General features: G+C 45.8%; 1 protein-coding gene across 1 annotated transcript; it reads right to left on the reverse strand.

The window, feature by feature from the left end:
* Positions 1-251: 251 nt before the first annotated feature.
* Positions 252-22,470, reverse strand: rabep1 (rabaptin, RAB GTPase binding effector protein 1). The gene is made up of 18 exons (XM_062536151.1): positions 22,350-22,470; positions 20,105-20,233; positions 19,473-19,676; positions 17,955-18,115; positions 15,915-16,034; positions 15,624-15,759; positions 15,159-15,337; positions 13,835-13,939; positions 12,995-13,480; positions 11,973-12,077; positions 11,413-11,529; positions 10,880-10,978; positions 9,832-9,972; positions 7,355-7,544; positions 5,664-5,719; positions 3,848-3,946; positions 3,518-3,634; positions 252-3,319 (listed from the first exon to the last, which is right to left on the reverse strand). Exons 1-18 carry the CDS (start codon positions 22,393-22,395, stop codon positions 3,218-3,220), a joined length of 2,592 nt encoding a protein of 863 aa, XP_062392135.1. The 5' UTR covers positions 22,396-22,470; the 3' UTR covers positions 252-3,217.
* Positions 22,471-23,482: the final 1,012 nt, after the last annotated feature.

Below are 23,482 nucleotides of genomic sequence, written 5' to 3' on the forward strand. Positions count from 1 at the left end.
ACATCACACACACACACACTACTGTGAAATGTCACTGGGTTACTGGTTTACACTGCTGATAGGTACAAAAAAAAGCTTCTTTGTTCCAAATGAGATGTTGGTATCCAGTTCCCAGATATGGATTTTCTTTTGAAACCTATACCCAGCAATCTTAACCCCAGGGGTCCTGCCTCAGACTGCATAGCAGTGGGTTCTTCTACAAGGCTTTGTGTGTGGAGGTCTAATACTCGTAGAAATGCTAAATGAAAGTGAAAACCTAGACAAGACATATGGGCATCATTCCTAAGAACGAGGTTGCACAACTGAAGAACCAAAGCAGACCAAATGCAGAAGCACAGAGACCTTTGAGGAAATCCTTTTCTCTGAAAGCCAAGACGAAGCAGTACATTTTTTTTTTCTCTCTTTTTTTTTTTAAACCAAACTCCGTGTGCACAGAGGCAGCAAGTGTGCGTGTCTGGCAAGACAGCGAGCGATCCGCAGAAGCCAAAATAAAGACAAACACGACCTGAGAGACATCACAACATGTTCCACGGCGCGGATCGCGTCCTGCCCCCAAGCGCGAGGGAGAAGAACCAGGGGTCTCTTTGCACAACTTCAGCAGCAGCAGCCATATTGTTTAATCTTCACAACGAGAGCTTTGTTTTACAGCTCTTCACCTTCTCTCTATACGATTCACTTCATGTGTTATCGGGATTCATTTATTTCACAGGCCAATTAAAGCACTACCAAGCAGCTGATTCAGGTCAATGGTGACACCTGAAATTAGAGTAAAATCACTTTGTAAACCAGTGTCAAATGTCAAAGGTTAAAATGATGAAGAGAAAAGTGAAGACAGACAGTGGTAACAGCAAAGTCATTAAATGACATTGTCATAGTACAACTTCCTGTTTCAATGTTACAAAGGGGAATTACATGAATCTTTTACAGGAATATGAACCAGAATCTGGATTTGCACACTGCATTAAAAAGTATGTGGCTGTATATTTGGATGAGGATCAGTAGCACAGCATTAAACTGATTTCCCAAACAGACTTTTATAGACTCGGAAAAAACATGAATCATGCAGTCACGTCTGACAAATTTCCTCTGGAGGAAACAAGGGGGGGGGGGGGGGCAGACACCCCAATCAGACATCTCAAGTGCGGTTCTCCAAACCCACACTGCAGCAAACTCTGTGAAATTTCTCAACATCAACCAGCCAGTAGAATAGTGAGATCTTTCCCTCACACACACTGTGCTTAGGCTTAAAGTAGTGTCTGTCAAGATCAGCAGCGATGTCAAAAATCAGTGAAGCATTATTACGTAGCCCTTAAAAAAAAAAAAAAAATCCAATACTGTCACTCTCTAAGTATGAGTCTGCATTTTGAGTCTATGCACTGACCATGTAATTTCAAAACACCGTAGACACTCATTGTGTTGAGAAGGCAACCTGTGCCACAAATGTCCGTGGTTTCACTCCCACAAAACCACTCAGCACTGCATGGCGTGGAGCACAAGAGTCAATTCCAAAACACACAGAAACACAAACAAATGTACATACATATGCATAGGGGCATATACAAATGTACATACATATGCATGGGGGCATATACACATTTACACTCACACATTGCTTTTAGTGCTTTTCAACCTGACACAGAGGGCTGTGAAGTTACCTACAGAAAGCAAAACCCAGAAAATAGTGTACTTTTGAGTTGTTTCTTTTTTCACATGCTGAATGCATTCATCGATAGGCCTTTGCACCTGCATGTTGAACTGAACAGAGCTCATGGCAGGTGGCATGCTTTAGCCATTAGTGGTACAACCCAGACAACTGGCTTGCTGGATTTTGATCTCAAAATCAAATATGGCAAAAGGGGATACTGCAAAAAGTCTAAGACATCCTAGGAAGTATTCATCAGCAACATCAAGGTTTTAGCAACCCAACATAAGAAACACTGTAAACAGGTTTAAGAAAACAAAATGTAAAACACAATTAAGATGTCCGATCATTTCCCCTGTTGGTGTATAGTTTATGAAAAGCCCAAAGTGGCACTGTTAAAGAGAGCGAGAGAGAGTCTATGGAGGCCATATGGACTGAGAGCCAAAAAGCAGGAGAAACTACGAAGACAGGGCAGCACGACTGTCGGGTGACATGACAGACTGATCCATCACTGGATTCACACGGGACGGCGTATGGAGAAACCACATACCTCAACAATGCATTCAGTAATTCATTAGCTCATACACTCACTCATCAACTCACTCAGTCATTCATTCATTAACTTAATTGGTGCAATATATTCTGTTTACACCGTATGTACAAACACCTAACAGTGCGTCTCCTTCATTCCGGCCGAGGCCGAGGCTGTGCCTGGCGAGTGGGGTGAGCATGAGAATCTGGGCCAAAGCTGGGCCAAAGCCAACGCGGAGAGCGCAGAACGAAAGAACGATCAGATCACAGACAGATGGAGAGTTTGATCAGCCAGGTGTCATTTGCTCGCTTGCCATCAGGAGGTGCAACATGGTGGTGGGTGGGGGGAATGTTGTGGCCCTGCGTGTTACCATTAGCTAAATGAGAAGTTGCCATCATTTAGAAGTGCAATGATTTTAAAAAAACAAAACAAACAGACAAACAAACAAACAAACAGAACAAAAACAAAACAGAACCACAACTCTCACATCTCAGGGCAGAACTTGGCAGAGGGTTCCCAGGAGGCAGAGCCTCCACCAGAGGTCCACCGCTCTCCGCAAACTGTCTATTTACATCCACCAAGTCACCATCCAGTCCAACAGTAGTGTTCTACAGGAGCGGTTCTTCTCCGTCATCCGACACCATCCACAGTTTTAGTCGTCATTTTGTCCTCCCCCTCTGAAGGCCTGTCGTCTTTTTTTGTTGTCCTTTTCATTTCGCTCACAAGTTGTTTGCAGAGGGTAGTGATTTTTTTTGTTGCTGTTATTATTATTATTCTTATTATTATTGTTTGTTTTTATTTTGTTAAAAAAGAAAGGTGGAGGGTAGCAGCCTCATGCCCCCCCCCATCAGAGAGGCCATGAGGTGGTGCGGACACAGTGGTGAGGAGGCGGCCTGTCAGAGAGAGAGAGAGAGAGAGAGAGAGAGAGAGAGAGAGAGAGAGAGAGAGAGAGAAGAAAGAGAGAGAGAGAGAGAGAGAGAGAGAGAGACACTGACACTGCAGGGATGACTGGGAGATGGAAGGGGGGTAGGGTGCGGGGGTCATCATGTTTCCGGGAGCTGGCTGATGTCTGTCAGGTTGGTGTCGTTCAGGATGACTTTGATGCGATCCAAGGAGTCGGCCTGCCGGATGCGTTCTAACTGCACCTGAAATGGAATAGGTCACGGAATAGGTCATATCTCTCATTCCTGTTTTAATCATTTTCATTTTAACATTTAATCATTTTAATCATCGTCAGCTAGGGATAGAAATTAAAATGTATGATACGTTATCGTTACTAAATATGAGGGGGGGGGGGGACTCCCACCATTACTGATTAGTTGTGCCCCGTGAGAGCAATTTACCTGCAGAGTTTGGGACAGCTTCACAAAGTCCCTCTGCACCTGCTCACTGACATCCAGCTCCGTCTGCAGCCGCTGCGCCTTATCTTTCTCGTCCAACGCCTGGCTCTCCAGCGCCGTCTATATACACACACACACACGCACACACACACACACACACAAATGAAGTATGTAAGAAGGAAAACATCATGTGATGGGTTGCCTGCTGCATCCCTAGGCATGCAGACCGAGTCCAAAGTCCACCGTGCTACCATATTTATGCATGCGGTGTGTGTGAAAACACAAGTGAGGTCAATGTTAATGACTCCGGTCACGGGATCCCGGCTGACTGACCTTGCTGGTCAGGGCCTCCTTGAGCTGCTCCTCCATTCTGCTCCTAACGGCCTGCACAGTCTCCAGCGTCTTCGTCTTTTCCGCCAGGGACTTCTCCAGCTGTACACCACAGATCCCAGATCAGCTTAGAGAACACTGTTCCAAACACACCTGAGCAAACGTTCTAAACACTCTAAGCCAGAGGTGCCCAAAACTTAAAACTGCCGAGGCCCAGTTGCAATTATGAAAATGTTCTGACCTAAAACCCCCTAAAAAAAAACTGTTTTAGTTTTTATCGTAATATATGTTAATTTGCTTTTTTTAAGTATACTTTTTGGGTCTTTTTTGTCTTTATTGGTATAGGACAGTGAAGGGTGAGACAGGAAGTAAGTGGAGAGAGAGATGGGGTGGGATCAGGAATGACCGCAGGTTGGACATACCTTTCCCCATACCTAGAGATATCATAGTTTTATTTTAGTTAGCCTAATAGCTCAGTGCAAATAAAAACAGCTATTATTTAAATGATATAAAACCACTATTGGGGACTATTTTAATTCCAAGGCCAAGGGAACTTTATCAGGATGCATGGTATCCAAAAAAATCTGCCTGCCTCTATGGGAATTTAACATAGGGGGCTCCTAACTAAAGCCACCTGTTTTTGAACATTTATTTAATAACAATACATAATTCATTCACAAAGCAAATGTCCTTAAAGGATGGATTAATTAAGGCATTAAGACCACTTTGCACAAATTGGTTAAATATTCTGCTGGCTATACATTCGCTCTGCTGCTCAGTGTTGCATTGGCTTATAGACTTATTCAGGCGGTATCACATTGTGGTATTGACAGTTCAACAGCTACTTCGTCTCAGTGTGAGGTTTTCATTAGCGAGTGCTAATTCTGCTTTTAAAGTAAACTGGTCGGTCTGGGTTTTTCTACCACAGTCGTTGATTCCACCTGTTGCAAAGCCTGCTTGTTGTCAGTTCAATCATTGTTTACATTGATATGGGACACTGATTCATTCACAGTATTTGACCAGATCGACTTCACAGGAGCCCCAATACACAGAACTAATAGTCCTCTGCCAGCCAATCAGAAAATAGTATTTCTCGTCTCTTGGGGATACATTTTCAATAATATGATTTGTAGTTTCTTTTAAAAGTTGGTATACAATGATTATTGTGTGTGTATTTTTGCATTTTCAAATAACTAATTACTTGTATTTTAATTAAACATATTTTTCACATCAGTATTTTGCATTATACTGTATTTTGTTATATCTTATGAGCCAGTATTTGTAGCTAGTTTGTAACAAAATAGTTTTTAATGTACTTGTGCCCACCTCTGGTATCATCCTTGTATGTAAAATGCTGTTTTGACATTGTAGACGCTCTCGAGGAAGAGTAAAAAGCAGTTTGCCGTTTGGAAGAGAGCTACTGTCCCTTGGTGCCCTATGCATAGTGCATGATGTGTGTGGGGGGAGCAGCAGCACTGTAATTTAGGCTACATCTCACAGCTCACCGGTGGGCTGCGGCCCACACTTTGGGAAACACTGCTCTAAGCATTAAAAACTGAACCCAGATCTGTCAGTCCAACATCACCGTCATTAAACCCAAGCGCCGCATTTGCGTTTCCACATAGATTAGCACAAAAGCACCACTGTGTGAAGCAAGCCAAGCGTCGCGCTACTACAAAGATGATCTCACTACCATCAGTGAGCCGTGTTACCTAATTCATTGAGGCATTTTTAACACGCTTTAAGTACTGCCAGCAAACTCCACACAACTCCCTCCCACAAACACACTTCAGAGAGAAATGTTTCCGTCCAACCGTACCTGCTCTCTCTCCGCCTTCACGCGCTCCAGTTCCGTTTTCAGACTGGAAAACGAGGCTGGCAGGGAACAAGCACAAAACACACGGTCATTCCAGAGCCGTTTGCGCTCACATGCAGCCATGACTATGGGGGCAGATAGTGCCCTCATCTACTGCGAGGATCAATCATTTATCCTCAGCAGCCATCTCGGTTACTACGGGGGATACCAAACTCATACTCATAAACAGACAGACAGAGAGGGTGGCATTCAGTAGGATTTACGCCACAGTGAGTCACAGTCTAGTTAGTAATCTGATGCATAGCAACCATTTATGTTACGCAGATGTGTTGTTAATCAGAGGATACTACTCACGGCCGTCTAGTGCTACAAATCATTAGTGTGACTATGACTCTCACATTAGTGTGGAACATGTGGTACACACAAAGACAACACTGCAAGTGGACGGGGGAGGACAAAGACATTGATACAATCTGTAATTTGTCAGTAGTTGATGCAACATGGCTGATGCAACAAGCTATGACAAAAATGTGATCGTCACAATGCTTCGATTGGCACAATATAATCGCAATGAATGGCCACACAAGCAGACTAACAGTGTGTGTGTGTGTGTGTGTGTGTGTGTAGTGGTGTTTGCAAATGATGTGGTATCCATCCAAAAGTGGAGCGCAAACAGTGACTAGTCAGAGCGTGAGTGTGTGCTGCTACTCTGCTGAAGGCACAGACACACAGACACGCACACACAGACACATCCTAAATCCGTCAGGATGTTTCATACCTTCCAAGATGTCTGAACACAAGTCCCCAACAGAGGAGAAAAAGAAGAGGAGGAGGGGGGGGGGAGAAAGAAAGAGGTTTTTTTTGTGAGGATGCAACAGAAAAAGGCTTTAAGCTGGCAGACTAGCAGAATCACTCAGGATTGCATTCAGAATATTCCCCATGCACCTGGCCAACTCTATCTGCTAATCCGGCGGCACTGAGCGTGCTCAGTGACGAGCGCTTTCCCAATCCCCGCCCTCGGAAAACAGAGCGCCCGCACTTCTGCACGCTGCACTTATTTATCTTTCCAGCGCGCAGAGTTGCACTGCCTGAGCAAAAGGAGGTCCTGTGTGTATCAATTGCACACTCCAGCACCCCATACAAGCTTATACATGCTGAAAGCTCATAGCAAGGGCAGAAAAATGAGAAAAATTACAAACCCTCGTCCCATGATCAGAGATATAAGATAGGAATGCTTGCAGAATTTCTTAAACTGATGATTGTGGTCACCCGACTTAAGAATGGTTGCAGACTTTCCTACGTTATGGGCGTGTTGTTAACCAATGAAATGTAAACCTATTGTCAAGGTCTTGTTAAGTATATGTGCAGAAGAAGCCTTGAGCTCCACACACACCCACACCCACACCCACACACCCACACCCACACACCCACACCCACACACCCACACACCCACACACCCACACACCCACACACTCACACACTCACACACTCACACACTCACACACACTCACACACACTCACACACACTCACACACACTCACACACACTCACACACACTCACACACACACACACACACACACACACACACACACACACACACACACACACACACACACACACACACACACACACACACACACACACACACCCCCTGGGGTGGGGCTGGGGTAGGGGTACCAGCGGGAGTCCTCACCGATCTCCTCCTTGCACCCCTCGATCTCCAGCTGCAGGGTGTCCTCCAGGTTCTCCTTGAGGCACTGCTCCGCCTGGATCTGCTCCTTCAGGAAGAGGATCTCCGCCTTCAGCTTCTCCTCCAGGTGCTCCGCCGCTGTGCGCACAGAAACGATGTCCTCCCGGTACTGCATCACCAGCGACTGGAGTTCCTGCAGTGGGGTGAGGGTGGGGTGAGGTGGTGCTGGTGTCAATCACTAGCAGTGACCGTGTAAGTGGGCACCAACTGAGCAAGAGAGAGGCACTGAACAACTCTAAACTGCAAGATCACAACCTGAAGAAGGAATCCACTTCCATTAAAAAAAAAAAAGACCACGACCATGAGGACTATAATGTCTGATCCAGTACCCGCCTGACCAACATATAGAGCTGTGCACCAGGCAACAAAAGGCAGGTGATGCTGGGACACACAGACTCTTGCATCAACACTATATTTGTCTACCTATCTAACACAGACATCAGTGCTGTTACTGTGCGTTCACACCAAGACCGTCAAAAGCGTCAAGAGCGCCGGAAATCATTCATTTTCTATGGAGAGTCGGCGTTACCGGCGTCAAAAGCGTTCTGGGCGTGAGCGTGGCTTCATGAGCTTCACGGGCGTCAAAATAAAGTTGAGCCTCAGTTAACTTTATGGTAATTAGCTGTGACACGGTTCGGCGTCAACCAATCAGAATGTCAAACTAGCAGGATTGCTGCTTGTGGTTGGTTCGAATGTTTCACGTCTTGGCTTTGAAGCTTTCGGCGCTGAACTGAGTTGAGCGTCGGGCTATGAGCTTCACCAGCGATTTTGACTCTTTTGACGGTTTCGGTGCGAATGCACAGTTACAAGCTGACAGAATCAAGGTGGGGCAACTTTTTTGAGCAATGTTGCTGGGCAACCACATAACCAGTTCCACGTGTTCTGATTGGACGGTCGTGGAACCTTGCCTACCGATGACCCTGATGCTGGTCAATATCAAAGGGAATGTGGCCGAACAACAATACTCAGTAACACTGCCCGGCAACACTGCTCAAAAAGCTGCCTTGTGTGTCATCAGCATAAGGGAACAGACTGGCAGACAGATCACTTGCTATGGCCCTCCCACTCAAATGAAAGGCAATGTCACATGTCACCAAAGCAACAGACAACAGTGTAGCCACAACAACACACAGACTCCAACTGAAGAAACCATTCGAGAGTGACAGACACACTTGGGCGTTGAGTGCTCAGGTTGAAAACCCAGCAGAGAATGAGGGTGGTCACATTTCATACACACGCTCACTAGCTCTCACACATCAAACAGCCGTATAACGGTAAAGGTCAGACAGTGAACCGACGCTTCTGTACAAAGTGACAACCTGCTTTGGTCTGGAAATGAACCCTGATCTATTGCTACGAAGCCAACAATGGCTAGCCACAGCACTAGCACTACGGCCTTAATGGACAGTATTGCACAGCACATTGACACTAACACTAGAACTCGTGAGAGCTCTACAAAAAAGTTATGAGTTCTACAAAAGATGAGAATTCAGCCGTCAAATATGACCATGCCCATGCAACACTGAAGCACTGAAACCAGATCCGGTCTACACTGACAATGTAAACCACAAAGTGGGTAGAAATAGCTTTTTCTCTGCCTTCTTACGCACCAGAGTGAATACTCAGAAAACTCATATTCAATTCAATGCCATTCTTGGTCAACACACAGGTTCAAAGTCAGTCCACAAACATTTTCCACTTCCAGTTCCTCTTTGAAAGCAAGCCTGGAAACCCCCCCTCATGACACACTAAGTGAACACGATTGATCAAACCGGGTCGTTGGATTCATTGAATCATTCATCATCAGTGGGAGGACACAAAGAAAAAAGGCATTAAAAATGAACATGCCAACCCTGTTCGATACACACACTTCTCTTTTCTTCTCTACTCTGTGCGTATTATCCCAGTCTGACACTGTTATCCCAACCTAGCATAATTCAGTAGAAGTGGCTTATAGGCCCCCAGCCATGACTGACTCGTCCACTAGTGCCTACCTGCTGATCCAGTGACTCACCCAACGTCCTGCAGCACTAAAATACCAGAGTTGATTCCACAACAGACTGCTCTGTGATCTGATCTGACCTGACCTTTGACCTTATTTTTTCATTCTTATTACCCTACAACACTCACACTACTGGCTCAATTCTACTACCCTACTGAAAATACAAAACTACAGAAGAATACATACAACCAGCATACAAGTAACAAACGTCTATTACAGGGGGGGGGGGGGGGGGGGTAGGGAGTGGGGAGGGGGGGATAACTAAAGCAGTGGGGTGGTGGAGTACTGGGTGGTGAGGTCAGGGAGGGGGGAGGGGGGATAACTAAAGCAGTGGGGTGGTGGAGTAGTGAGTAGTGGGTGGTGGGGTCAGGGAGGGGGGAGTGGGGATTGGGGTGGTGGAGTAGTGGTGGGGTCAGACCTCGGTGGCGGTGGGCAGCTGGAAGTGCTCCTGCTGCTGCAGGGACAGGTGCAGGCGGTGTTTGCCCTGCAGGCTCTCGTTGTCCCTCTGCAGCCGGCTCAGCTCCTCGGCCACCTGCTCCCTGGAGTGCAGCAGCACGGCCTGCGTGTGTGTGTGTGTGTGTGGGGACACAACAGCGTCAGTCAGAGGCTCGTCTCTCGATTACAAACACAAACACACAAATACACACACACACACACACACACACACACACACACACACACACACAAAGACCCCACATATACACAAACAAACGCGCAGAAAAAACACACACGCACACACAAAACAAATACATATACACTCATACATACACAAAACAAACATACGCACACAGACCCATGCACACACACAGATACTGTAGGCACACACACACACAGACCGGCACACACACACAGACCGGCACACACACACAGGCCAGCATACACACACAGGCCAGCACACACACACTTCACAAAGCCCAAACCAACCAAGTCTAGGGTGACATGCAAACTAACGGAAAAAGGAAGAAAAACGCAAAAACAGAACACACTTTTTTTTGTTGCTAGGATGGAAAAATCATCTAGGAACCATTTTAAACTCAGCAATTTGACATGATAATAAGTGCTGCTGAGGCATGGTAAGCGGTAGCAGATTGACAAGCATGGCATTGCGCCGTGCCAAGAGCCATGTGTCATTGGGAATTAAAATATATTTATACGTATTTTTAAATATGACTCGCAGGCCTCTCATCCGGTGAAGTAAAAAATAAGCCTCCGCTCGGTGACAGATGTCTTCTACACTTCCCACTTGGGGAGATGCAGCACAATCGTCAGAGGCACATTCACCAGGCGTGACCACCACACTGGGACTGAAACGAGCAAATCTCTGACCACACCTGGGCCTCAGACAGACACGAGCCAAACACCTGATTCCGATTCGGACCAAAACACCTGGGCAGACAGACAGACAGACAGACAGACGCTGAGGAGGGGAGGAAGGGCCGAGTGTGTGTGTGTGTGTGGGGACTCACCATCTGCTCCTGGGTGCTCCTCTTGGCCTGACTGAAGGCCTGCTGCAGACCGCCCAGCAGCCCCTCCGACTCCTGCACCTTCTGGTTCAGAGCAGATATCTGAAACACACACAAGCACACACACACACCACACCACACACACCACACACACCACACACACCACACACACACCACACACACCACACACACACCACACACACACCACACACACACCACACACACACCACACACACACCACACACACACCACACACACACCACACACACCACACACACCACACACACACACACACACACGGTAAGAACAACAGGAGAGAAGTTAAGGCTTAGCATTTACATAAGTTGCCTCGGGGGCAGGGTTTAGAGCCTGACTGATTAGAGAGCAGGTAACTAGCATCATCATCTCCACGACACTACACACAAGAGCTTTGCATTCTTTATGAGCTCGCCAAAACGTCGTCACGGTGACTGAGCACAGCCATTGCTTTTTTTATGATTTGTAGAAGCCCCTGAACTGGTGACACACTGACACACCTTGGCAGCCGTTTCCTCGTTGCCCTGCTTCATTGAGTTCTCCAGTTCCTGTTTCTCGTTCATGGTCCTCTCCAGGTGGTCGTTGGCCTGCCGCAGCATGCTCTGGAGCTTCTTCACCTGCAGCCGACACACAGCGACATCAGGGCCATCCAATGAGACACAGCAAACAACTAAATACATTACACACACTACCGCTCAAAAGTTTGGGGTCACTTCGACATTTACATCCCACTCCGTTATAGACAGAATACCAGCGGAGATCAGTTGCGTTGTTTTTTTTCCAATCAGAGAAGCAGTTTTTAGCCGTTTTTCAGACATAACTGCAAAAGGGTTCTGGGACTGTTGTACCGTAGAAAGAAATGGCTGATCTTTAATGCAATATCTACATTGGCCATTATCAGTAACCATTCATCAAATGTTCTACAAGCACATTCTGTTTACTAATCTGAGATCATTTTAAAAGGCTAACTGAGAAAATACTGGAGAACCCTTTTGCAATTCTGTAAGCACGTAATGCACAGCTGCTGTTACATGGGATTGAGGGCGAGAACTGGACGGACCTGATCACGAGTGTCGGCCTCTTGACCCTGGATGACCTGCAGCTGTTTCTCATAATTGGAGCACATGTCACATCGGCGGCCCACCTTCCTGCCAGCGTTCTTCAGCTGAGGGTCAAAAACCAACACACAGGGTTTAGGCAGCAGGCACGCGTTAGTGGTGGAAATACGAGTTCCTGCTGATGGATTCTTGGAGAAGTTTGAGAAAATCAGAATCACATTCCCAAGAGCGCTTAGAGTTTAGCCCATTCCTGCAGCACACTAAGCTCTATTATTCCCACGACCGGCACTGGAGTCAAAGACACCACAAGAGGCAAACCACTTTTCTAAGACTAATGTGGCCAAACAGCGTAAGCGCTGACACAAGTCATTCTACAACCCACCGAAAATATGCATCTTCTAGCCAACCATAATACATATTAACAATAATCTTTTGACTCCAAGCAAGACGCAAGGCATCGAAACGTCAGTCAATTGTTTGCACCACAATAAAAAATATATTGAATACTCCGGTCATCCCTGGGTTTAGTCTCTTAGGAGTAGTCCAGCATGTCTTCCTGACATTAATAATGATATTATATAATATATATGATTTCTTTCATGCTTATTACCCACATTTCATGGCTTATATTTTTAACACCAGTGGCTTCTAATAAGTAATAGGGCTCGGGATCATGACGTGAAAACTTCGCGGGCGCAGCCATATTGGCAGCTTCACTCCTTAGTTTACTATGGATTACTATGGATTTACTCCCGCCTATTAGTGTGTTCGTGTTACTTAGTTTTTGCCTTCTTGGTCGTATGTTGCTGTGTAGTGGGGTGTAACAGCACCACCCATGATCGCAAGAGGAAAAGAATCGCTAATACTACATTTCTGCTTCTTGTCTTCTGCATATGAATGAATGGATATTACGCTCGGTGCGCTACCAATATGGCGGCTATATTCCTAGAATGCAAGGCTTGTTCCCGAGCCCTATTATTTGAACTTTAACAAAATAAAAAAGCGGTCCTCAGAGGAGCTCTACCTCCTGGTGCAGCAGGTTCCACTCGCTCTCGCTGACCAGCCGGTAGCCGGACGGGGGCAGGTAGGCGTTCTCGGGCGCGTGCGAGATGCTGGACAGGATGGAGGCCGTCTCCTCCTGCTCCGGCGTCATGGCCTTGATGGCCTTCTCCTGGTCCTTGGTGAGCAGGAAGTGACCGGCGGCGGGCCCGAGCGAGCTGATCGACGCCGTCTCGAAGCCCTCGAAGTTGCCCGACGAGTCGGCGCCCACCAGCGGCCCGAAGTCGGACTCGTCCAGCTGGCTGGCGGACTTGGCCTTGTGGTTGTGGCCGCCCAGGCCGTGCGCGTGCGTGTGCTGCTGCAGCGCGGCGCCGCCGGACGAGCCCAGGCTGTCGGTGGACTGGACCCGCCGCAGGCCGTCCTGGTACAGGTCCGAGCCGGCCGGAGCTCGCCCTGGCGTGTCCGCGTCCAGCGAGTGCAAAGAGCTGTGCATGCTATGGTTGGGCTGACCCTACGGAAGAGCACCAAACAATGAGCAAACAATGATTCAGGCATTTAAACGAGTCATTATTGTACCAATTATATTTGTGGAACTATTTTTAAATAGCAGTGTATTAAAATAAGTAATTATTACTAAGTGTCAATTATTATTGCCCTGATTTTCATGATCATGAACAAATATGGGAATTCATGTAAAATGGCTATTTGCAGTCCTACCTCATCTATAGACAGGCCCATAATATATGTTGTTTTTATTGTAATTCATGTAAAATGTCTATCTGCAGTCCTACCTCATCTACAGACAGGCCCATAATATATGTTGTTTTCATTGTAATTCATGTAAAATGGCTATCTGCAGGCCTACCTCATCTATAGACAGGCCCATAAGGGAGTCCTCTGCAGCTTCAGCAGGCTCCGTGCCGTCGTCCTCGTCCTTCGCCTGGCTGATCCTCTCTTTCTCGTCATCCTCCTGGTGAAGAAACATAAACACAACATCACAGAGAGAAAACACAGCAGGGGAAAAAAGGACGTCCGTTGCTTTGTATAATTCTGGACGCTTCAAACGGAGAATTCAGTTGACCTGCCAAAACAATCTGGCTGTTTTGGTCATGCTTACAAAATCATTATAAACGCACTCCTACAATTATAATTGATTTCTGATTACTATCGATTGGAATCTCATTTCGCTGTGTCTGTCTTGACATGTCAAACATGTGCATGTTGTGAAATTATGACAAATTGTTACAAATTATAGAGCCTGCATAGACACTCTCCCATGCTGCGCAGAGGCAAATATTTTCAGAAATGAGCTTTTATTGAATTTACCCGACAGACGACTCTGCCCGAGCATGACCACTTGGTGGGCAATGCAACTGCAAACATTTGCGCTTTTCAGAAAAGGGGCACTTGAGACAACAGCCAATGTGAAGGGAAGGGAATGAAAGGTCAGCTTGCAGTGTGGAAATGCAGTCTTTTCCCCAAGCGAGCTCTTTCAGTCAGGCGGTTGTCTCAGCATGAGAGATGCTACTAAGATAGCCTCCGCTTTGTGTTAGCGCTGAAGCACTGCTGGCAAAAGGGCACTCAGAATGCCGGAGATGCACTCTCTCTGTCAACCCTGGACAGTCAATCAATACGGATCGATACATAATTATAATTGTAGCCTGGAGTGAATGTAAGTTCAATTTTTTCATCAAACAAGGGCAAGTCAGGCAACTGTAGACCTTTGGCCCATCTAGCAATGTTGCAAACCAAATTTCAACTATCCTGCTATCACATGATAAACAATATGTAGGAGAACCGAGATATGGTGGACTTCTACCTTGTTTGAACATTTCTGAGGTAAATTGGACTAGTAGTTTTCAAGTTATGTGAATGGACACACAGGCAGACCCAACTGAAATACTCTCTGCCCCTGCTTATCAATCATTCATACAAATGAGTATTACCCATCTATGGTCATATCAAGGACGACAAACAGGGTGGAAGTGGAACAAAAGGCTTGTGCAAATTTGCACAGTTTCAAAGTCAAACAGCTGCTTCTCATAGACAAAGGGAGGGGTAGGCAAGATATGAGTCAAATACTGCTTTAGACTTTCGTTGGATCCGTTTATAGTCATTTGAATGCATGCAAATGTTAGTGGCGGGAAACCCAAGAACAAATCGGGTGTGATCTGATCTGAGGTCAGTACCTGATCCCTCCTCTTGATCTCCTCCACCTGCCTCAGCTGCTCTGAGGTCAGCACGCTTTCGATCCGCTGCATGTCGCGCATCAGCAGCCGCTGGGACTCCAGGAACTGGTCGTTGGCGCGCTGCCAGGTGTGCTTTAGCTGATTGTGCTGTTGCCGCTCCATCTCCAACAGGTGACACACTGGCAGGGAGAGCGGACACGACACAACACGACAGCCAGCAGTGAGAACTCGCTCGTCTCACCACTCAGGTAGTTTACAACAGGCTGCCATCTGGCACGCAGTCAAGTTCCAAACCAAAAAGCAATTCACAGTGATAGGCCCTGGCGTTTAACAAATTAATCACAGGAAAAACAATGGCTGACACGCTACTGACTGACACAGGGCTGGTTCACCAGGGTATCCCTTGGTCAGTTGGGAGTGCTGACACAGAACTAGACTTCATGCGACCATGTTACTGGGCAATACCTTCGTGAAGTTCTTTGCGCATTTTCTCTGCGTCCTCCTGGAGCACGGTCTTCTGTGTGTTGAGCACTGCCACATACATCTCCAAGTCAGTGCGGCACGACTTCTCTGCCTCCAGAACATGATTCAGTTCCTTCACCTACAGACACAAACAACACAACACAAAATAGATTACATTTTGACAGCCCTTCAAACATCCGGAGTGGGTCACGTACGACTTTGCCGACGGACACCTGCAGTAAAATCCTGTGGTGAACTCTATCAACCTCTTTCGAGCGACTCATTTGTTTATACCTTGGAGGCCTCCAGTTCCTTCACGCGGTCTTCAGAGGTCGTCAGCTTGGCCTTCAGAGCCGCTATTTCATGCTCCATCGGCATGACGACAGAGCGCAGCTTCTCGGCATCCTCTTGGGCCTTCGGGGAAACACACACACACACACACACACACACACAGGACAGAGTCACACCGTCAGCACTGCTCCAGTCACTGCCCTACTCACACGGTATACGCAGTGTGTGCAGTGAAGGCTTCATCCTTAGCAGATACTCTGCTGAGGAGGCATGCCGTTCCCAACAGCAATTACCACCATTAAGGGCCGTTCACACCAAGAACGATAACTATAAACAAATGTCTGTCTCGTTAATATGAATGACTACGTTCACACATAAACTATAAATCATAATGACCTTCAGGACATTCACCTTTCTCCACTGTTACCACAGTGGTGGTTAAGTGATGCTTTTGAGAAATGCAGGCCAGTCTCCTTAAATATAGTACACGGAAACATGCTGCTGCTTCAAGCAGCAGTGGTAGGGACCTGTAGCAACAGGCTTCTCATAAAGCCCACGCAGAAACGGTAAGAGGTTTCAATAAGTCATTCATTGTGAAGGTGAAACTGTGGAGAGGCCAGCATGGCCTCTAGTCTTTCAGGATTGTAAAATATCAAGAGACGATACTCAGAGGAAGGGAGGGTATGTGGATTAGATGCTGTCCAGGGGTTGCTGACAGTTGAGCAAGCAAATCACGCCTTCAAAACTAGTCAACAGGAACAACAGGCCAGAAGCCATGAGAACAGAAAATCGGACCATCCACTAGAAGTCAGCAAACACATTCTAGAGTTTTGGGTCATAACAAAATATTCCAAATGTTCTAAACACATAAAGTACTCCAAAAGACCAGGTTAATGTTCTGTAACAGGTCAAGCCTGGATTATTCCATTATCATACTGCTGAACCATCATTTGCAATTTCATCAGATTGCATTAGACTTCTTATCTTATCATACTCTTACACAAATGAGCAGGCATGGTGGAGTTACGCCAAAGACACAGTCAAAGTTTGATTAGTGGGATAGTCAGTATCACACACACACACAGAACTACCAAAAAGGTGCTGATCAACAAATCTTCATTACAACAAATAATCATCAGCCCACATTTATAAAACATGACAACATAAGGCTAACTAAACATGTCATACATCTTCAACACCAACATGAACTCATTAGCACCTTACATGTCAACAAGAGGAAATAACGACATGAGTCATTTTTTGAAAAGCCAATAAATGTGTAGTACTCTCACACCTTACAGTACTTCCCCATACCTCGCTCTAAAATACCAAGTTGGTGCCACAACTCCCGGTGTCAGCGCAAGCAACCGAAAAATCACATGGTGACGACTGAAAGTAACATCAATGCAGAAAGAAGAACTTAATTGTATGAAATCTCGAGCACTCAACCCCCATTATTTTCCAGTTCCCTTTACCAAAAGTTGACAGGTGACGCAGTCATACAAACAGCAAATGCCACAACTTGGGGCCCAAAGCCACTCGCCAGATGGTGAGTGGGGGACAGTGTCTCCAGCCTCCACGAGTGCAAGCTTCACTAGTTTCTCATCTAAAGAGGCCAGCTCAAAGATCATCGCATTTAAGTCCACACAAACCTCCTTCACAGGGATTTTAAACATAAAGTTAGAGGAGAGTTGTGGAATAAAATAGATAATAAGGGGAAAATAGTGATTTATTGCTTTGTAGCTCATGGTGTTTTATCTGGCATTTTTGATGTGCATTTTTTTCTCTTTCCCTTGGCTGTATGTGTTTGCATGTTTTGTATGTCCTGTTTTCTTCCATCAGGGACCATGTTGGAAAAACGTGTTCATCGCTTTTACATGTAATCCCCTGGATCCTCCTTTTGTCTTTCTATGTCCATAAATAAACCAAACCAAAACCAAACCACACACACCTAAAGCATTATCTCTGTCAGCTCAGCTGTGCTAAAGTTTTCACCAATTGCCGAAAACATAAGGCATGTGACGAGCGAGCGGTTCTATCTACCTTCTTCATGTCGTTCTCCAGGTTCTCCTCCTCCTGGCCCTCGGAGAGCCGCCGCCGCAGCTCTGCCATCTCGCGCTCCGTGTTCTCGCGGTACTGCGCCCACTGGGCACGCTCCTGCTCCAGCCGCTGGTGGAACTGCACCTCGTACTCCCGCACCGTGTCTACGCAAGGTGGCAAAACACACACACACGCACACACATACGCGCGCACACATGCACACATGCGCGCACACACACACACACACACACACACATACATAGACACAGACACACGCGCACACACACACAGACACACGCGCACACACACAGACACACAGAAACAGACACAGTTATTTACCAGGCACTTAAGGGCCCTAATGCCATTGATGGGCAACTGGCACCAGGCAATAGGCAAAGCAACAAGAAAAAAGTCTGCTGCGCATGAAATGAAGCTAATTTAATAACTGGGCAAAGTCACTTTGCCAATTTGATACCATGAGCAAGGCCGTCAACTCAAACATGGCCGGATCAGTGCGACGCTCCCACACTCTGCATGATTGATTTAGTTCAAGAGCGAGACACTGTGCGCGTCACCCGACCCTGCTCACCACCCAACAATGAAATTATGGCTTCTGATGTCTGCACATGGCACTGCTTTGTCCCCAGACTGTCTAAGTGGCTGCGTGCACTATACCTACATTTAAACCTTTGCTGAACAGCTATACTGTCTTTGGTTTTAACAGCTCTGGAAAAATTGTGGAGGCCACTGCACATTTTTCCAATGTCATCCTATGGTTGCTGAGTGACATTCGACTGAGTTTTCAAATTTGCAGTGGTCTCTTAAAATTGAATATAACCGTCAATTCAACCATAGGATGAAATGGTGCGGTGGTCTCTTAATTTTTTCCAGAGCTGTATGTCCTGTATGAGTTGTGGATGTTGTGCTGTCTGACTATGTTCTGTTTTCAATCCAGAGACATACACTAATCAAATTCCAGGCAATGTTTCATCGTATTGCCAATAAAGCACTGACTTTACCTATCCAAAGTTAGTCACCAGTGAGGTTCGACTGAAAAAAACAGCTGACCAAGGTTAAGAAAACAAACAAACAAATAAAAAAACACTTGAGCGGGCATGCTAACAAGGCAGGTGAAACCCATGGGTGCTAGCATACAGTATGTTGCTAGCACATCTCTTAAAGTGTCAGCAGGGAGATTTAGTCACTGAAACTAGCATCACACACTAATATCTACATTAATATACTCACTTCACAGTCATTTAAGTAACAGGATTAAGTATTTCATAGCATATTTTACTTTGTATGAATGTTATTGTCCATGGATTTTTAAAATCATCCTGTTTATGTTGTATGTGATGTCTTTAAGCTACTGGGACCTTGAATTTCCCCATGGAGATCAATGAAGCATCTATCTATCTATCCATCTATCTATCTGTATGTGACACATTATATCTGTATGTGACACATTAATTAATCACATGCATGTGACTGGTGCGTGACCGTTGACGAGCGCTGCCTGACCTTTCATGATGGCCTGCAGCGAGGCCACCTCGTCCTGCCACTGCTGCTTGACTTGGTCGATGGCCTCCTGCTTGGTGTCCTCGGAGACGGTGGCCACGGCCTTGATGTTCTCCATCTCGGCGCGCTCCTCGGCCAGCTGGGCCTGGACCTGCCGCAGCTCTGCCTGGGCCGTCTCCAGAGAGCCCGCCTGCCTCTTCAGCTCCTCTGTGGAGGGGACCAGACGCCAGAGCCGTGTGAGTGGGAGACATACAGCGGAACTGGGAGAGGGTGCATAGTGTGTGTGTGTGTGTGTGTGTGTGTGTGTGTGTGTGTGTGTGTGTGTGTGTGTGTGTGTGAACATGGCACTTGTCTGTGTGTGTTTCTGTACATGGACATGCCACTTGTTTGTGTGTCGTTTCTGTACATGAACATGCCACTTGTTTGTGTGTGTTTCTGCACATGAACATGCCACTTGTTTGTGTGTGTTTCTCAACACATACGTTCACAGGAAACACTAAAAATAACCCAAAATGTAGAGCCTAAAATCACAGTCAACACATGATTTGACCGTGATTCAAATATGACAGATTGGCCAGACGGAAAAGTAACAGTGCTCCTTGTTGTGCCACCAGTGGGGTAGTGTGGGCCTTCACCTTCTTTGGACAGGTAGAGCTCCTTAAACTTGGCTCGCTTCTGGTTGAACTCCATCTCCAGCTGCTGCTTAAGCTTGAGCATCTCAGCTCGCTCATGCTCCAGCTCAGTCACTCGCTGCTGGAGAACCCCTGCAAGAACACACACCAGCATTAAGGGCCATTCACACCAACAACGATAACGAGAAAAGCGTCCACACTGACCAAGATGAGCAAAGTCTTTCCTTGTGTTACGACTAAAAGCGCCGCGCCGTTCTGACCCACTTATACCTAGAAGTGCCGCGCCCCGGTCATCAGACCGCTTTGACTTCCTACTAGAAGCGCCGTGCTGGTGTGAACTACTTAATGAATGTGATGGCTAAAATGTGATGGGTTCTGATTGTCTGTCATTCTCAAAATCACTCTGAAATTGATCCCCAACGATATCGTTCTTCATGTTGTTATCATTGTAGTTTGTGTGAATGTCATCATTGATATTAACAAGAACAATGTTTGTTTATAGTTAATTATAATTATAGTTCTTGGTGCAAACAGCTCTTATCAAACACCCCTAAATAGCCAGTAAATACTAAAGGGTTTACCAGACACCCCGTAGTTTGAGTCAGTTTGAGACTGGTAAATGGATTAGGCCAAACGTGCAATAGTTCAGGAGTTTCATGCCCAGATGTCCCCAAGTAAGAAAACAAACCTTGACAAGGGTTTCCACTGACAAGTAGTGGTGTCTTGCATAATGTCTGGCAGAAAGCAGTCATATATGAATGTATGCCTCTACACAAAGCCTTTGAGATAGACTAGTTGTAGTCCAGTAAGCAACTAGATTTCAAGTAGCCAAGGGCCAGACCATCTGAATAATTTATGTCCTGAGGTGATACGGAGCAAACAATAAAAGCTGGGACATGGTACTGTGGATTTAACATCTACAACTACAAGAGAAACTAAATTCAGGTTAAAGCAACAAGGATGATTACTACTCCAAAACACACTGCACAAAAGTCAGTTTGACCATTGATTTTTATCATAGATTGTGGCTAATGTCAAAGAAATTGCCTGAAATTGTGTCAACTAATAACTAGCTTCTGCTTTCAAGAAAGGTTCCTCAAGAAACAATCCCTCACCTCAAAGCTTCAGCAAGCGTGCACCTGTAGTTTCCCCATGCACATTCTGTAATGCCTTGCTGTGCCTGGTATACATCGTAACCCCGGTCATGTTCACCTACTACAGTGATTTTAAGCTGTCCTCTTGTCTTACTGTGAAAATATATATCAATTTGATCCTATTGCTGTAGTTTTCTAACACGACGGAGAATCAAAACCTAGGTGTATCTTGAATTCAGCAAAGGAGAAGTGCTGATCACAGCTGTTGTTATCTAGTGAAATTGTTGAAGGCAAACTCTTGCACAAACCATTGATTGTTTAATAGGCTTGTTTTCTCCAGTTTTCTAAACAGCTTGTTTTCTTGACAGGTTACTCGGACAATCTGCATGAAAACCAAAACAATTCAACGACATATTACCTTTGATCGCTAACATTAGCCTCTAATTGCATATGATATGGCGAAGAATGTGTCCTGTAACCGCGTGACAGAACCCTGACATAATAGCAGGATCATAACGTTAGTCCGTGCCAAATTAGTCTTTAGTAAGTTTACAGACTGTAAATCAGCTAACGTTAGCTAACAGTTAACCAGCGCTGATGTAGACGCAGCCCTAATTGCAAGCGCACACGCAGTTATCATTTAAATAAATAAGATTGCTCTCCATTTCTGATGCTAAAGACTACCGCGCGCCTGATTAGATTTCATGATATTTCTGTCACTGTCAAAGTACAAAGCAACATGACAGCTATCCATCCATCGTTGCTACTTAGCTGCGAGCTACGTTTTCTAGTTGCGTTACTTCTTGCTCAGCAGACCAAGCTAGCAAAAGGGGCTATAACAAGCTACCCAGCTAACTAACGATGCATAGTGAGTGCACAATCACGTGTAATAAAGTCAAAGTATCACTCGTCTACTAGTACTTGCATTTAAACATGTTTGCAAACAAGTATTTCTACGAAATAACTTCTGACGCCAGGCTGCTGTATGACAAGTGGATGTATAAAGACTTTGAAAACAGTGGACGTGATGGCAGAGGATTAGCAACAGTACCCAGTGATGACAGTGGGCGAGCCCGTGGATGAATAGGCCGCTGGCCTTCAAACAATACCTCTAGGTTAGTAACATTGGTCGTTTTTCCAAGACACAATCTTACCGTCATCCTGAGACGACCGGGAGGATCCCGGGGCCTGTTCGGCCATGGTTTCCCGGAGCTGATTGCAATTACCGGGCTTGAGCGTACACAGCTAGGAGTGCCCCAGTGCACAGACTACTACAGACTGGACAACGTCATTGAAGCAACAGTACTCATCACGCATGTGTGAATAACAAAAGGGCGGAGTCGGAAGGCTAAATTGCAATTTCGGATCATTTATAATGTTGTATTCTTTTTATTATAACTAATGCATATAACAAAACTCTTGTATTTTAGAGCTCACTTGCAAATATGCTTGTCTATTATGGTTGATTGTTTTGTTAATGCCACCTGCAGCAGGCCTAGGCTATACACTATGCCAAAAGTAGGCTATTGGGTCACCTGCCTTGACTCACAAATGAATTTAAGTGACATCCCATTATTAATCCATATGGTATGACGTCAGTCCACCCTTTGCATCTATATCAACTTCAAGTCCTCTGGGAGGGCTTTTCACCGAGTGTATATGGGCATTTTTTCCAATAGAAGCGCATTTGTGAGATTACACACTGATTTTGGACAAGGAGACTGGCTCTCAGTGTCGGCTCACATTCATAAGGTGTTCTATCAGGTTGAGTTCAGGACTCTGTGCAGGCCAATCAAGTTCATCCACACCAAATTCTGTCGTCCATGTCTGTGTGGACCTTGTTTTGTGCACTGGTGCACAGTGATGTTGGAACAAGGGTCATATGATAGAGATTGGTGTGGATGGACTTGACTGTCCTGCACAGAGTCCTGGCCTCAACCCAATAGAACACCTTTGGGATGAATTAGAGGGGACATTGAGAGCCAGTCTCCTCGCCCAGCATCAGTGTGTGACCTCACAAACGCACTTCTGGAAGAATGGTCAGAAATCCCCATTAACCCATTCCAAAACCTTGTGGAAAGCATTCCCAGAAGCTGTTATAGCCGCAAAGGGTACACCAATGTCATATCAAACCCTACGGATTAAGAATGGGATGTCAGCTAAGGCAAGTGGCCCAATACCTTTGGCAATATATTGTATTTCTTTATGAAAAACGTTGATCTGAATCACATTAATTCAAATGGCCTAAATTGGCAACAATTTGCATGGCATCTAATTCAAATAAACA

This window comes from Sardina pilchardus, chromosome 5 (assembly GCF_963854185.1).
Source record: "Sardina pilchardus chromosome 5, fSarPil1.1, whole genome shotgun sequence".
Lineage (NCBI taxonomy): Eukaryota > Metazoa > Chordata > Actinopteri > Clupeiformes > Clupeidae > Sardina > Sardina pilchardus.

Excerpts from the sequence above, each read along its gene's own strand:
- rabep1 (XM_062536151.1), bottom strand. The coding sequence starts at position 22,395 with ATGGCCGAACAGGCCCCGGGATCCTCCCGGTCGTCTCAGGATGACG. Across the intron at positions 10,979-11,412 it reads ACGAGGAAACGGCTGCCAAG|ATATCTGCTCTGAACCAGAA; the intron begins GTGTGTCAGTGT and ends TGTGTGTTTCAG. Across the intron at positions 3,947-5,663 it reads TGAAGGCGGAGAGAGAGCAG|CTGGAGAAGTCCCTGGCGGA; the intron begins GTACGGTTGGAC and ends TGTGGTGTACAG.